This window comes from Diadema antillarum, unplaced genomic scaffold (assembly GCF_040938485.1).
Source record: "Diadema antillarum isolate AM-2024a unplaced genomic scaffold, OU_Dant_1.0 seq00002407_RagTag, whole genome shotgun sequence".
Classification (NCBI taxonomy): domain Eukaryota; kingdom Metazoa; phylum Echinodermata; class Echinoidea; order Diadematoida; family Diadematidae; genus Diadema; species Diadema antillarum.
In genome coordinates, this window is record NW_027273018.1 from 1 (window position 1) to 15,294 (window position 15,294).

Genomic DNA, 15,294 nt, shown 5'->3' on the forward strand with positions numbered 1-15,294 from the left:
AAGACTAGTGCAGGTATAGCAGGAAGTTATTGTTAGCATGAAAGCTACAAGCAAGCATCAACTAAAGTGTAACAAGATATATCCTTTTGTTTTAAGCTAGCACTGTGATTAGCACTTATATCAACAGCACACACAGCCTATGTACCAGTCAATTCCAGTGACACTGCAATGTTTCTATCCTGAAAGCTTTTAATTTCAGCAATCAGCTACACACTACCAATTTGGCTACATTAATTCTACAATACATTCATTGCAATACAAACCATGTACCAGGCAATGGTCTCCTACCAGTAATATGATGACTAGGCCTACTATTACAACTCTCTCCAGATGCACCTTTAATTTGAAGAAACAACTACAGCATTCTCTATCAACCTTGATTACAGAGCAAGCAGAAGTTTGGGTGCTAATGCACAGTGTGTAATTCCATAAAACAATATGTAGATATACTGGTATCTCAAATTCCACATACCAAATTTGCACCAAAACGACATTCATTATGTTCATGAACACTCAGAGGTACCTAACTGCATTTCTCAATTGACTTCTTTCAACTTGCAATAATCATTTGTACATTGATTCTTAGCTCCTTTTCCAGTTACCAGTTGAAAGACACCATACCCTCACACTAATACTCATGTATAAAAATTAGATTCAGAGATTGTGAAGGTAGAATGAGTTGTTTGAGCGACAACATAAAAGTCAATATCAATATGCTTCATGATCTTAACTGATTTGGTTGCAATTTACAAGAGAATTTGGAAATAAGCTATTGAGTGTTTTCTGTGATTTTGGTGCACTTTAGGTACAGTATGTGAATTTGATAATTCATCGAAGTGGATACAGAAGTAAATTGGTCATTAGTGGCGATGTTTGCATGTAGCTGCACCTCAATCAATGCTGTTTCATATCCAAGCAAATATCAAATATATTACACAATATATACAGTTGCAGATCCAGAGGGGGCGCAACCGGCGCACACCCCCCCCCCCTTTATTTTTCGTCAAAAACAAAAGAAATAAAAAGAAAAAAATGAAATGAAACCCGCAAGTAGCACCAGAAATATTAGTTGCGCCTCCCCCCCCCCCCCCCCCCCAACCTCTTTACAGAATTCCTGGATCTGCCCCTGACATATTCCAACATTAGGTCATGGAAAGATTTTGCCAGAGTTCTGTTGAACCTCTGTATATCAACAATACAACATTCATGTTAGTGTAAACGAATAATATATTTGGAACACAAGGTTCCCAAAATATAGACAAGAGTTTCTGCTTTCATGGCCTACCGTAAATTTGTGTTTCTTTGTGTTACGCTGACCAGAAAAATGACCTTCATCGAAAGATTATAGTTTCTTCTTTTGGTATGTTTGTTTGTTTTTTTCCTGTACCAAAACTCTGTGTATTTTTGACTAACTTACCTCTTTCCAATGTAGTAGTGAGCTTGTTTTTCTGTATCAACTTGTATGGAGACTTACATTAGCCATCAAGGCTGAGCTCGCGAGATTTTCACTGACCCCATTCGGGTGTTTTTATACTAGTGTATAACAAAAGAATTTGTGAGCCCATCATCAGTGCACAATCTTCATTCCTCATGTTCGATCAATATTTTGCATTGTTCGATGGCATATAGCCGAGGCGGATCCAGGAATTCTGTAAAACAATACTTCTGGCGCTATTTCGGGCTTTATCTCATTTTTTTTTCTTTCTATTTCTTTTCTTTTAACTAATAGAGAGGGGGCGCGCGCCTAGTGCGCCCCCTTCTGGATCCGCCACTACATAGGGATAAGGGTACCACAGTGGACAGTGGAAAGGGGATACTGTAAAACGAGGAATGTTTGCATGCATTTTAATTTTGCAGATTTCGCGAGCGCCAAGATTCACAAAATTAAAATGCATACAAAAGTTCTTGTCTACACTATATGCATTGAATGTCAGTGGCAGTTCGCGAAAAATTCATGCCGCAAAAATGGCTGTCGGCTCCAATTGGAGAAAAAATCGTGCCGCGAATATATCATGTTTTACAGTACATGCCACGCTTGACCGCTTTCGCACAGCTAGGCGGATTACCAATCTGCCCCTTCTCTGTTGATGGGCAAAAAGAATCTTACTTTGGGGCATTGAATTAAGGCTCTCGCCGGAAATTGTGGGGGGAAAGGGTCAAACTTGCGAGTTCATATGACCGCATATAACTTGACCATTGATTTAATGGCAAAGAGAATAGCTGGATCAAAATCTTCCACATCAATAGCGAATCCACATCAATATCTTGCGCAGACTTGAATCATATCTGCACATTCATGTCTGTATTAAGGGATGGAATTCCCAAAGAATTGAGTAGAAATCTATCTCGACAAAATATGTCAGTAATTTCACTTCAGACACCGACTAGACCTAGTCTAGTCTATGTTTCTCTCCTCTGAACGGGTTCAATTGCTTTGCCTTGCCCTTTTGGTTTGTTGCAACACTCTTTGTTTCATTCCCATGCCATAGATCTATACAAAACAATTTTCTAAGAGCAGTCTAGCTATACCTATAGAATCTATAGATTCTAGACTTCTAAAACTAAAAGTAAAAGTCATTGTGGAGAGACCATACTTTGTCTTATTTCGGTCTAGTCTATACTAGAAGTGATATGCTTTGATACAGCCCGAACGCGAAGCGCTCTTCCCACCACAGTCCGTCCTGAGTAAAGACACTGACCACTGTCATCAGTTTGGTCATAGGAGTAAATCATGCGTTTAGACTTTTGCATTTACCTTGTTTGTCAATACTGTACAAATGTACAGAATGCAGTAAGCGATGGGAAGCCACAAAGCTGCCATTCAGAGAGCGGCATCTCAGAAGTACTAGTATTGTGTTCTTGGCAAAGATATGCAATTTTGCGCCTCGCTTGATTGTTACTCGATTGGGTCCACCACGTCAGTGCACTCTGATGTTATGTTCTGCATGTAAACAAGGCCAAGGCGAGGGACTGTCCCACCAGGAACCAGTGTCGATTGCGCCCTGATTGCATGTTGCGTGACGTCCACGTGTGCTAGCAGCCTGCTGTCGATGTCCACGCAAACACACACTTTCCACACACTTGAACTTGCCGCAGGCATGCAGTCTACACACACGCAACACAATCCAAACAAAGCTTCTGAGTCGATTCGATGGCAGCAATCAAATCAATGTCAAAGATGCGGCAATTTTTAATACTGTTTGCTCAAGAACACATTGAGTTCAGAATAAGCGTAAGTTCAACTTTTTTTTGTGTGATTAATAGATTATGATAGGGGAAGAAAACATGTCTTATTACTTCAATATTAACAGCTCAATAGTCCCATTCGCTGAAAATGATGTGATCTTACGATCTTATAAATGCAGTGTACTATACAGTTGAATTAATAATGATGTACCGGTATGTAGATGTCCCATAGACAAGAATTATGATTAACTCCGCCAAGAGAGGAGGAGGTTTTCCGTTATTTTTTTCTTCGGCATTTGTTAGTTTGTTGGATGTTTGTTTCGCCATTTTTGTCCGTGTGCAAAATAGCAAAAGTTATGAACGGATCGCGGATTTGGATGAAACTTAAACTTTGGTACGGTACAGGAAAAGCGGTTGAGAATGATGTCACAAGGAACAGATGATTTAAATTTTGGTAGTGATCCGGCAATTTTTGTGGATTTTATCAAGGATTTTTGATATTTTGGCAGGTAGCGTCAATGAACTTTGGTCTGTTCAAGCTACGCATTTTTAGGTTTTGTTAGTTATAAAAATGTTACTTAACACGCACTAAATAAGCAAGTGCGTGCTCTAGTTTCTGCTAAGGCGAGCTGAGGCACGCCACCCAGCTGGAAGTTGATGACATAAGACAAAAGGCTTCTATATTGGGAAATCAAGTGACTTTCAGCACATGTACATGTGGGTGGAAATCACTGATCTCTACATATGGAAGAACAAGATCATCAGTGGTGGAAATGAGCTGATTGGCAGAGGTCTGCGCTCGCACTCTCAGACTGCTTCTGTGGTTATGAATTGGTCCATTTAGAAGTCGGGCAGAATTAACGTATAACTGCAGCACACGCCCGACAGCAGAAAATTTGGCTTCTGTGTTCTGTACCATAATTGATTATCGTGTCTGGAGCTGTAATGATTATCATAATATCATACACTGACCATTGTAAATTAAGAGGAAATTTAGTAAATAACTTGCTAAAATTTAAGCACATACAATTGTAGATATTTTTACATGCCATATATATGTTCCATTAATTAATGTCTTGATTCTGCGGAATTAGAAATGCGCCAAAAAAAAATACTCACACAAAAATATCCACTTTTGATTATTGTCCTGAGTGCCAATACATCACTGTTGCATATGCAGTGGTATTATTGTTAGCAGTTCCTATGTCCAGACGTGTTTGTAATCATTTCCTGACCCAGTACTAACTGTAGCACATCCTAATAAAGTTTTATTCATTTGTATATTCCAAATGGTTTTGATGCAGATGTAAAATATCATTGGCTTTGTATAATTGAGGATATTACTTTAGGCAGGTAAGTCCTACTTGCACCTTTACATGTGTGTTGATATCTGCCTTGTTTGCAGGAATTGAAGTCCATTGTGTCGCTGCTGAAAGTAGATGCAGATTTTTCCAGTCACCAACATGGAGATCAGGTAATCTATAAATAATAATATTATTTTGATATCCAGAAATACTTTTCTGGCTGTCTTCTGTATTCTACAGAGCTATAGATTGAACCCAGTGCTGGCAATGATACAACCAAATTTTATACACAACATAGTATAGTATACAGCATGTAATTGTCATTTTACAGGTCTGTGTGATAAATCCTTTCTCTTCGCATTGGGGTGGAGGAACATGTTATTGTTAGTGAGATTAAGTCTTATCTGCACTTTTAGACCAGTGTTCAAAACAAACAGAGAAGGACCTCAATTCTTCGTGTTGCCAAAGAATATTTGATATGTGACAAAGAGTGATTTTAAAGCAATGAATAAGAAGAAAGAATTGTGAATAGTGGTTTTTTGATGATGTGATGTCAAATGTCTATTCATTTTTGTTTGTGTAGAGCCCCTTTCTCCTTGTTGATCTGCCGTCTGAGGAGTGTGCTAGAAAGATTATGGGCCGCAGCATTCTGGCAAAGTCCTCCATAGAAGTGTGGGCACAGGGGACTACTTACCCAGAAGTCTGTCAGCAGCTGAAGCTGTACCCACAGAGTGAGATGGAGCCATACTGTCATGAGGATGTGACATTCTGCTTCAAAGTTCACACTTTTGGCAAACAGCTCAACAGTGCAGCCAAGTTGGAGGCCATGAAGGCAAGCTCTTCTGAAGCTCCTGATCATTTGTATGATTTTGCAGTTTTAATATGATCCTTTAGCCACCATTAGCGGTGAAACCTAATAGAAAAATAGACCAATCAAATGTGTTGGCCATGGAAATCCTTGTTTTCATAAATTATGTGACTGTCCATATGCTGATGTGCTGTGCATTGCAAAGGCTTTTATGTATGTGCACGGTGCTGGGAAATAATTCTTGTCATTGCCTTGCCGTATGAGCAGCAGACTTTTCCTCTCTTCATTGACGTTAATGCATTATGTCTCTCATTGGTTGGCTAAAAGTTTGCTCAGATACACATGAATTTCATCAGATGAAATTTACTTTGCATTGCCTGAGGTAACAAAAGGACTGATTTGCCTTTCTTCTTTTTTTCAACTGAAATAAATCATGGACTAGACAGAAATATTCAGAAGTTGACCTAAAATGGTCATTAACAACATAGAGAGCATGCAGTGACCACCAGGACTAAAATAATGGTCATGCCAACAGTTTGAACATCAGATGAAAATTTGTCTAACGATGTGCTACATTGTTTTATATGGGTCTGCAGAGCCTAGAGGATTACTTACCCCTTAAAGGAAAAGTTCGACTACGAGACCCTGATCAGATCTTCTACATATTTGAGGACTATGGCACCAGACCCAATCAGGCTCCTGAAAAACCTTACAGGATATTTGTGGGAAGATGGGTGAGTGTACTGTCACTTTGTGTTAACTCTTGGTTACGCATTTTTCTTACAGTTGAGATTGATTTAAATGAGTTGTGGTTGACATCTTCCTTTACTTCTGTTTTAAGAGAGTCTGCTGTAAAGTAACTCCAATTTTATATTATGCCAGGAGTGTTGCGTGACATACAATGTACTTAATCACAATTTTACTTTGTTTAGTCGGTTCAGAGTTTGGATTAAAACAATAAAATAAGAGTATTGAAAAACTTGCACCACTTTCAGAATTTTGAGGAAATTGTTCAAGTGTAACGTTATATGTCAGTTTGCACGTAAATTATCTCTTGTGTGTCATATATGAAATGAAAAAAGTTATTTCATTGAACTTTCTTGTCTTTTATGTGCACAATGCATTATTAAGTTTACAATTTGAGATTGTATAAACCCATGATGTACTTGATAGATCTTAGGCTGACACAAGGAAAGAACGATTTTCTTTTTAAACAAAAAATGTCATGTGTCCTATGTAAAATTAAACTTTTTGTTTTCGTAGATTGCAGATGGTCAGAAGCGGCTAGCACACACATACTCCGTCAAGAAGCGCCATTTCATCGGCAATACCAGCATGGATGCCTTGCTATCTTTTCTCATGGCAAACCAAGCCGCCATCAAGCAGAACTCTTTTGTCTTTGACCCATTTGTTGGTACAGGTGAGAATAGTCTTCAATCTCCTTCACTCTCTCTATTTCTATTTGCAGAGTGGCCTCTTTCATGACTAGAATTAGGATGTTAACTACAATGTACCCTCTGCTGCCCCCCCCCCCCCCCATTATTGATTAAGGTGAACTCTGATAAACAACAAAAACAAAAATGGAATCATTATGATGTCAGGTTATTGGCAGCTCACTGAAATACACATTCGGTTTGCACCGTTATGATGAACTATGTTTTTATTGACTCCTCATTCTTTGCATTAGACAGCTTTACTGTTATTTCTGGAAAGTGACAATTCCTGATGTCTTCAGAATAAAGTTTGTTGTTTAGTAGCACTGTTACATTCTTGGAGTGTAGTTTATCTGGAAGATGTTGGTCATATCTCTTAAATTTTTTAATCATATACCTAGTTTCATGAAACTTATTCCCAGGTAGCCTCCTTGTGGCAGTGGCCCATTTTGGAGGGTTTGTCGCAGGCTGTGACATCAACTACAATGTGATTCATGGAAAAGGAAAGGCCAGCCGAGCCCAGTCAGAGAGCAAGTACAGAGGTGAGCCTCACAGAAATCAAGTGCCTTAATCTCTACAAGGTTCACTTGACAGGTTTATGCTTTGTGTTATGATAGTATTTGTTTTTGCCACTAAGCATATATTAAAGATGGATTAGGTATTACCCTTTATATATGCTATAGTATTCTTTGTCTTTAACCCCAAAATGGACTAATGGCATCATTTTAAAACAAGCTTGGATAGATGTTGGTATCTACAAATATGAACAAATCTTGTCTTCATTTCAGTTGCAGGAGAGCCACCCTGTCATTATGGACACCCAAAAATGTGTATCCCAAACCTCTGTATCTTTGTCTGAGTTGCTGGCAACACTAAAATAGGACCTCATCTTTTTCCACTCTCTCAAAGTGGGCAAAAGTTGGTTAGTACTGTTATTAGAGGTGACTTTAAGATGATTTTCAAACTTAAGCATTTGATCGTCTGTCAATTAGTTAACCACATACAGAGTTTCAGAAGTTACCTGATAGTGATTGCAATGAGAAATTATGTTTTCAAAATCCATTAAGAGAAATCACAATGAACAAGGATGATGACATGGCAGCTTCACGTGAGAGTGATGCTCAATAAAGCATGCATAAATTATACACAGGTGAAGTTGTCTAATGAGCAAGTGGTATTGTAATTGAATTACATTGGTACATCACTATAGAGTATTTGAGACTCTATGTCGTCATTCTAGTTCAGTGCAATTGTTATTGGTTTTTCAGTGTATTGGTGTATCTGCTCAAGGACCATGATAAATTCCACAGATGTATGCATGACACTATCAGTGTTTGTACTACATGATGTAAAATTGTAAAAATCGTCTGGAATTTGTCTTGATTTTTTTTTGTCACAATTTTAATCTATGCTCCAAAATTTGTTTTTTTTTCATTTTACATCTGTGCTTTAAAATTTGGTTTCTTTTTATTTATAAAGAGAAATGATGGAAAGATCAACTACGGCCACAAATTTGTGAAAAAGATGTGACTCTCCAACTTTGCTCTTTTTCTGTTTAGGACGAGACGAAAACATAAGAGCCAACCTCAAGCAGTACGGGCTGGACCACAAGTACATTGATGTCCTCATATCAGACTTCTCACGCAACATCTGGAGAGAGCAGCCCCTCTTTGATGCAATCATTACAGATCGTGAGCCTGTCTTCTTCTCTTTGAAAAGTGTGCCAGTAGGCAATGTTCAGGGAATGTATTTAGTGATAATGTACATGTATATTTGTAATGTTTACAGTCCTACCTGTCCACAACTCATGGGTCTAAAAACTCTCTGTAAGCTATCATTGCGCTATTATTATGCTTCACGCAATTATTCAACCTCCAGGAGGAAAATGACTAACATAATTTTTGTCATTCCTTACTTCATGCATTTTCCCAATATACACCTCTCATTTCTGGTTACAATACTTTTATCTGGCCCTTCACTCATGCTGTTACTATTTTACTTTTTTCCTATTCTTGATCCCTCTGTTGTTCCTTTAAATATCTTATTTGATGTTGCCTCCCTATTCATCTTCATCTTCCACAGATTGCTCCTTTTGTCTATTCATCCCCATGCTTTAATCACCCTCCCCCCCCCCCCCCCCCCCCCCCCCCCCCGTATACCTGATTGGCTTTCTGCCTTTGACCTCTTACCCTCACCCCTTTTGTTTTCTTTGTTTTGTATCCCTAGCCCTCCTGTGACTGTGCTTCGTGTGTGTAGTCCTTATAATGATGTGTTTGATTTCCATACTTGTTTGTCATATTACCTCTGACAAAGATTCTGCTAGAATCAAAAGCTCAGGCCCCTTTTTACTCTAATTTACTCCATTGGCTCACCACTAGAGTCTATTTTGATTAGCAATTTTGAGCAGCTTTTCTCTTTTTTTTTTCTTTTTTCTTTTTTTTTTTTGCTACTATTTTTTCCCTGGTTACTAGAATCAAAGCAAAGAGATACACTCCATCTTCCTCCCTACCAGTCTTCTGCCTTTCACCTGTGTCCTACCATTTTGTCCCATCTTTTAAAGTATGACTCTATACTTTCTACAAATATGTTGACTTCAGGCATGTCTGTTCCAGTTGGACCATGAAGCATGATCTTTTCTCTTGTGAAGACTGTTGTTTGTTCACAGTGCTTCCCTATTTGATTTACTGTCAACTGCAAGATTGAGGATGGATGTTAAACTTTTTGTACAATCCTGGAAATATGCAGGGCCTTTTGGTCATCTGCATGCATGACAAACTGTAGAAACTGTACCATGATCGTCTGTGCTCAGAACAGACCTAACAGTCCTGTGTGGAAAAAAAAATATATTATATATGTTACTCTTGTCATCCTTTCTGTGAACTCATTAGGGACTAGTCCCAGGTGTTCTCGTGCTGGGGTGAATGGGAAATGTGTGTTATAGGAAAATCTGTGAGTCTTTAATGGGTTAGAAACAGATATTTGAGATGAAACATCAAGTAGAATCAAGTACAGGCAACTCTTAACAAATTCCTCAGGACTTGCTGTTTTCCTTTGTTATATTAAAATTTTGCTATAGCTAAATAATCCAGTATCAGAGTATATAACAAAATTACAGACAATGATATGGGGGTCTGATATTTCTTTGTTGTAACAAGAGTTTTGTTACAACAGATTTCACTGTAACAGGAGTGGACTGTATTTTGAAAAGCAAGTAAGGCATCAGCTCTTTTCATTATGCCATCTAATCACGTCATCAAAAATCATGTTGCATGAGATGGCAGGAATGAAAGTGGAAGAAGAAATTGACACATTAGGTGCGTAGACTGGCAAAAGATCAAGAAGTTTAAGATCGGAATCCTTAAGATTTCAAAGTTTTGCCAGTGTGACTGCAAACTTCTCGCCAAACTTCCCACTCCAAATAGGGATATTTCCCCCTATGCCACCTCCCCCCGCCAAACTTCTTGATCTCTTGCCAGTGTGACCGAACAACAAAAGATCGCGAAGACTTCACGATCTTAGACTCCTCGATCTTTTGCCAGTCTGACCGCCCCTATTGCAACTATGAATTCAGCATGACTGTAAGGTGATAGGATAGATAATGTGGATATCTGGATTGATATTTTTCTTTTGCCAGTGAACGAATAATACATACTTTGAACACCTGAAATGCATGGTTCTCTTTGTTTTTGTTGCAGCTCCGTATGGGATCCGTGAGAAGACAAGGAAGGTTGGTTCTGACAAAGAACCATATGTACGGGATGATCAGTGAGTAGAATGCAAAGTCCTCTCAAAAGTTATTCTTGATTTTCAATTTATTGTTTAAATAGAGATATCTCCCAACATTAGGGATTGCTTTCTAAATGCAAGTGAAGATTCAATCATAAAACATGTCATGGATTATTACACAAGCAGGCAAGTGGGATCACACTTGTCTCCTATCAGCCAAGTATATATGTTGTTTTTTTTTTTTTTTCAGAACTGAGCAAATGTAACATATTTACTTGTTTCTTGTAAGTATGACACATTTACTAGATTAGCTGGCAATGTATTCAACACTGAGTCCGCTACTTGGTCTGGGCCTCTTTGATTTGTAGTTCAAGTTTGCCTCACCTTAGACATTGTCAGTCTGGCTAAATTGTCAATTAAGTTTCATCATTAGTTTGTTTTAATGGGTTGTTTGGCTTAAGTTTCAGTTTGATTTAATGATCATCTGTGCTTAACCATTTAGCTATTCATGCCCTCCACTGCCAGGTGGAAAAATATTTGACCAGCACTGAGAAGACTCCTTCAAAACTTGACTTCAAGTGAGACAATCCTCTCAAGAAGAGCAATGCCTTTAGTCCCATACAAAGGCCATTGAAATACATTAGGAATTAAGAGAATTTCCTAATCTATGTTCATTGACAACTTAAAGACAACTGCTGACCAGTAAAGACAGCAAGTGTAAAGTAAAGAAAGAGTCAATGGTAAGTTACTTTTATGGTCTGTGAAATTTGTATTCTGCCCAGGACCTCCTTCCACATGCCTGTGACACAGAGCTACTTTCTCTCGGATATCTTCACTGACCTGCTAAACTTCTCTGCCCATTACCTCCGTTTGAATGGCAGACTGGTATACTGGCTACCGGTTTACAGACCAGAGTAAGGCATTGTAGACTGGTTCCTTAACCTGTTGAGGACGGTTTGATTTTGCTACAACACGCATTTCCCATAGACAGCTGCCCAAGTATACTTGGGACTAGTCCTCAATGGGTTAAAGGCACATAGTCCTGTTGGGTTAGAGGGCGCTGTTGGATGATACTGCCGATCATTGTTAGCATGATACGAAGATTGCCGAAGTTGAGCTGTCATCAAGAGTAAAGCTTGTAGGTGTTGCTAGGTAACATTGCCTTTGTTGTCTTCTCTGCGCGTCACGCAGTCTGTAGTGATGCCAGGAAGCATGCTTATGTGCTTCTTAGTATGACATCACAAAAGAAGTTTGCTAAAGCTGCCATCCCCCTCAGCTGAATCATGAGCCGAACTGTGATCGGACCACTGACCACAGTGGATCGGAAATTCATCAGACTCAGGGAAATGGGCCAAAGCGTAAGCGCTAAAGAGGAGTCGATAGCATAGGTCTCTATAGGAAACTTGCGGCGTGCACCCGCGTACGCATTTGACTAAACCACCGGGACTATGTGCCTTTAACCTTTTAACCTCCACAGTCTCAAAATGCCATTGACATTGCATACAAGCAGATTAAAGGTAGTGACAGAATGCACCAGTGCTGCATGCTGGTTACATTGATCTCCCTGAGCAGCAAAGGGACATTTGAAATCAAGATAATGTGTAGATGGTTCCTAGATGGACACTTTAATACTTATTTCTGTGTTTATGTATTTTTGTAATTCATTTTGAGCTGCCATTTTCAGTTCCTTTGCAGACATGATGATTATTGGACGTAATGATGTATTGATAATCATATCAAGAATTAAGAGTGAAATAATGAGCAAGAATGCATAGAAATATTCAGTGTAGTAGGGGATGATGTATTACTGATTACAAAGTTTACAATGAATATCACTTAACTGGATCCTTATCCTGCTATGAGTATGTGTATTGATGCTTGCAATGAGTTGTGAATTAATCTTTTGCTGAGATGAACCAGATGGCCAAGTGTCAACACAATAATTGAGAATTACCACGTTTTAAAGGTAATGAAATGATTATGTGACGCTAGTGTTACAACATTAATCTTTGCAACACCCTTTCTCCCTGGGTAGACAATGGGAACAGCTGTTTGCATGTGTTTAGAACATCATTTTTTGCTTTATTACAGGGTCATAAGCAGAACTTTTGCAGATCTTAAAACTCGCTGATAACAAATATCATCATAACCAAAAGTATTTGTAATTACTGCTAATTCAATGTGTCTATACACACCACATTGATTTGTGAATATCCAAGTATCTGAACAAATACATGTAGCAGTATGTTTTTATAGACTAAGTTATATCTACTACTTGTGTCGTGTGGAGGTTTACCAAACTTCTGAAATCTCTACCCAGGTACTCTGAAGACCAGATCCCACAACATCCCTGCCTGCAGATGGTTGCCAATGATGAGCAGATCCTGAACAGCAGCATCAGTAGGAGACTCATCACCATGGAGAAAAAACAGCATGTAAGTTATCCTTCTTCTCCTCCTCCTTTTCTGACCCTGAATCCCCCAATTCTGGCTCCTTCTCCAAGTTTCACTTCCGTGACTCCAACCTCGACTCTGACTGGATTTGTTTTTTTCCCCCAAGGACAGAAAATTTAGCATATACCAATTTAGCATATACCAATAAGACGGGATTATTGATCAATTGTGTACAGTGCACTCCCGTTATAATGAACAATGTTATAACGAAATTCCAGTTACAACAAAGTAAAAATTCAAGCTGCAACATTATCTGCTATGTGTATTTCTATTGTTTATTATACCCCCGCCAAACAAAGTTTGAAGGGGGTATATAGGAATCAGCGGGCAGTCGGGCGGTCGGGCGGTCGGTCCGTTGCAAATCTTGCGTCGCGAACTACTTCCTCAGTTTTCAACCGATTCCCATAAAAATTGGCACAGATGTGTGCCTTGGGTTGTAGATGTGCAAGACGTATTTTTTGACAGTACCCAAAAGTACGTTGCCATGGTAACGGCATATTATGGGCAAAAATGGGTACAAATCTTGCGTCGCGAACTCCTCCCACAGTTTTTGATCAATTTTTATGAAATTAGGTACAGATGTTCATCTGAATATGTTAATGTGCAAGACACATATTTCCGCAGTGGCAAAAAGTGCGTTGCCATGGTAACGGCATGTTATTGGTAAAATATAGGGCAAAATGCTTCATGGCAAAACTGCTTCATCAGTGTTCTTCCAATTCTCATGGAATTCATATTGAATATTTGTCTTAGGATATAGGTCAGCATGACACATTTCTTGACAGTGACAAAAAGTATGTTGCCATGGTAACAGCTCACATATTATGAGCCAAAATGATGGAAAATTTTGTGTTGCAAACTACTTCCTCAGTTTTTGCCCAATTTCCATGAAACTTGGTACAGATGTGTGCCTTTGGTTGTAGATGTGCAAGACGCATTTTTCGACAGTACCCGAAAGTACGTTGCCATGGTAACGGCATATTAATGGCAGAAGATCAAGGAAAGATCTTGCGGATTTAACTACTTCCTCAGTTTTTTGACCAAAGCTTATGAAATGTTGTTTGGCGGGGGTATAACCAGTCGCTGTAGCGACATTTCTAGTTTCTGCAGTTATAACAAAATTTCGATATAACGAAAGAAAACTGCCGGTCCCGAGGACTTCGTTATAATGGGAGTCCACTGTGTTGATTTGTTTTTTTCTCAAGGTCATGGACAGGAGTTTTTATCTTGTTTCGTTTTCCTCCATTGTGATGCAGGTTATTGAATCTACATTCAGCCAGGCAACAATATGCAAAGACAAGTATGCAGCACACAATGCTATCAGAGACAAGTTCCTCATACAGAATACCCTGAGAACGAAAGACAGTCCTTCAGCGAGTGAATCCAAACATGAAGGGGAGCCGCTTTCCGAAGAGTCACTTGCGAATGAGTCAGGACACGAAAGGGAGCCACTTTGCAAAGAGTCGATAGCGAGTGAGTCAGGACATGAGGGGGAGCCACTTGCCAAAGAGTCACTTGCGAATGAGTTAAGACACGAACGGGAGCCACTTTGCAAGGAGTTGAAAGCAAGTGAGTCAAGACACGAAGGGGAGCCACTTGCCAAGGAGTCAGCATTGCAACCAAGATGACAGGAAGGAGGCTGTTTCGCTTGGGTTAGGGTTAGGCTTGGGACAGATTGATATGACATTTCATAGGAAGAAGGAGTGACCAGAGAATGAAAGAAGAAGATAGAAAAGATGCAATATTGATGCCAATATCTTAGCATTGATAATTTGTGTGTATTATTGACCTCATATCTCTAAAGTAAGCTGATGTTGAAGGACTTCTAGGACTTCTGGTTTACCCTCTGTCTTCTAAGTCCAAAGATTTCTCAACTTGCTCTGCCTTGCAACTAATTGACAAATTGCCCTACATTGCTCTGCCTTGCAGGTAGATGGAGATGTCTTTGCTGTCATTGAATCAGATGGTGTGCGAACTATGGATGTCTGGGAGCAGACAGATAAATACATTCTCTTCAGTCCTGAATCAAGAGCCTAGCAAGACTGATGCTGACAGAGAATCACTGTCAAAACTGTCATATGCTATTGATGGAGGGATGTTGCAAAGTAAAATTATTGACAGTTCTTCCAGGATCTTACATTTGTCACATTTCTTCTTGTTATGGTAATAATGAGCTACTGGTAGTCACCATTCTGTTTTTTGTTTTGAGTTGTTTTGTTTGTTTGTTTGTTTGTTTATTTTTCCCCAGATAGGCACAGAAGTGCCAATTATGAGTCTTTCAATATCCATGCAGTGACACAAATAAGTATTTTTTTTTCTAGTAAGCTTTTTGCATTTGCCAAATTTGTTGTGTCTGGTGTAATCTATATCTACTGTAAGCTGCT

The 15,294-nt window shown here is 39.0% G+C and overlaps 1 protein-coding gene across 1 annotated transcript; it reads left to right on the forward strand.

The window, feature by feature from the left end:
* The first annotated feature begins 3,123 nt into the window (after positions 1-3,123).
* On the forward strand, positions 3,124-14,947 carry LOC139714748 (tRNA (guanine(10)-N(2))-methyltransferase homolog). Its single transcript, XM_071626416.1, has 12 exons — positions 3,124-3,232; positions 4,592-4,660; positions 5,074-5,322; positions 5,895-6,032; positions 6,562-6,718; positions 7,154-7,273; positions 8,291-8,422; positions 10,427-10,496; positions 11,240-11,371; positions 12,778-12,892; positions 14,167-14,475; positions 14,840-14,947. Exons 1-12 carry the CDS (start codon positions 3,152-3,154, stop codon positions 14,945-14,947), a joined length of 1,680 nt encoding a protein of 559 aa, XP_071482517.1. The 5' UTR covers positions 3,124-3,151.
* The last annotated feature ends 347 nt before the right edge of the window (positions 14,948-15,294 follow it).

Bases quoted from the DNA above. Each gene is read 5' to 3' on its own strand.
- LOC139714748 (XM_071626416.1), top strand. From the start codon at position 3,152: ATGGCAGCAATCAAATCAATGTCAAAGATGCGGCAATTTTTAATACTG. The intron at 6,033-6,561 runs GTGAGTGTACTG...TTGTTTTCGTAG, and splicing joins GGATATTTGTGGGAAGATGG to ATTGCAGATGGTCAGAAGCG. The intron at 7,274-8,290 runs GTGAGCCTCACA...TTTTCTGTTTAG, and splicing joins GTCAGAGAGCAAGTACAGAG to GACGAGACGAAAACATAAGA.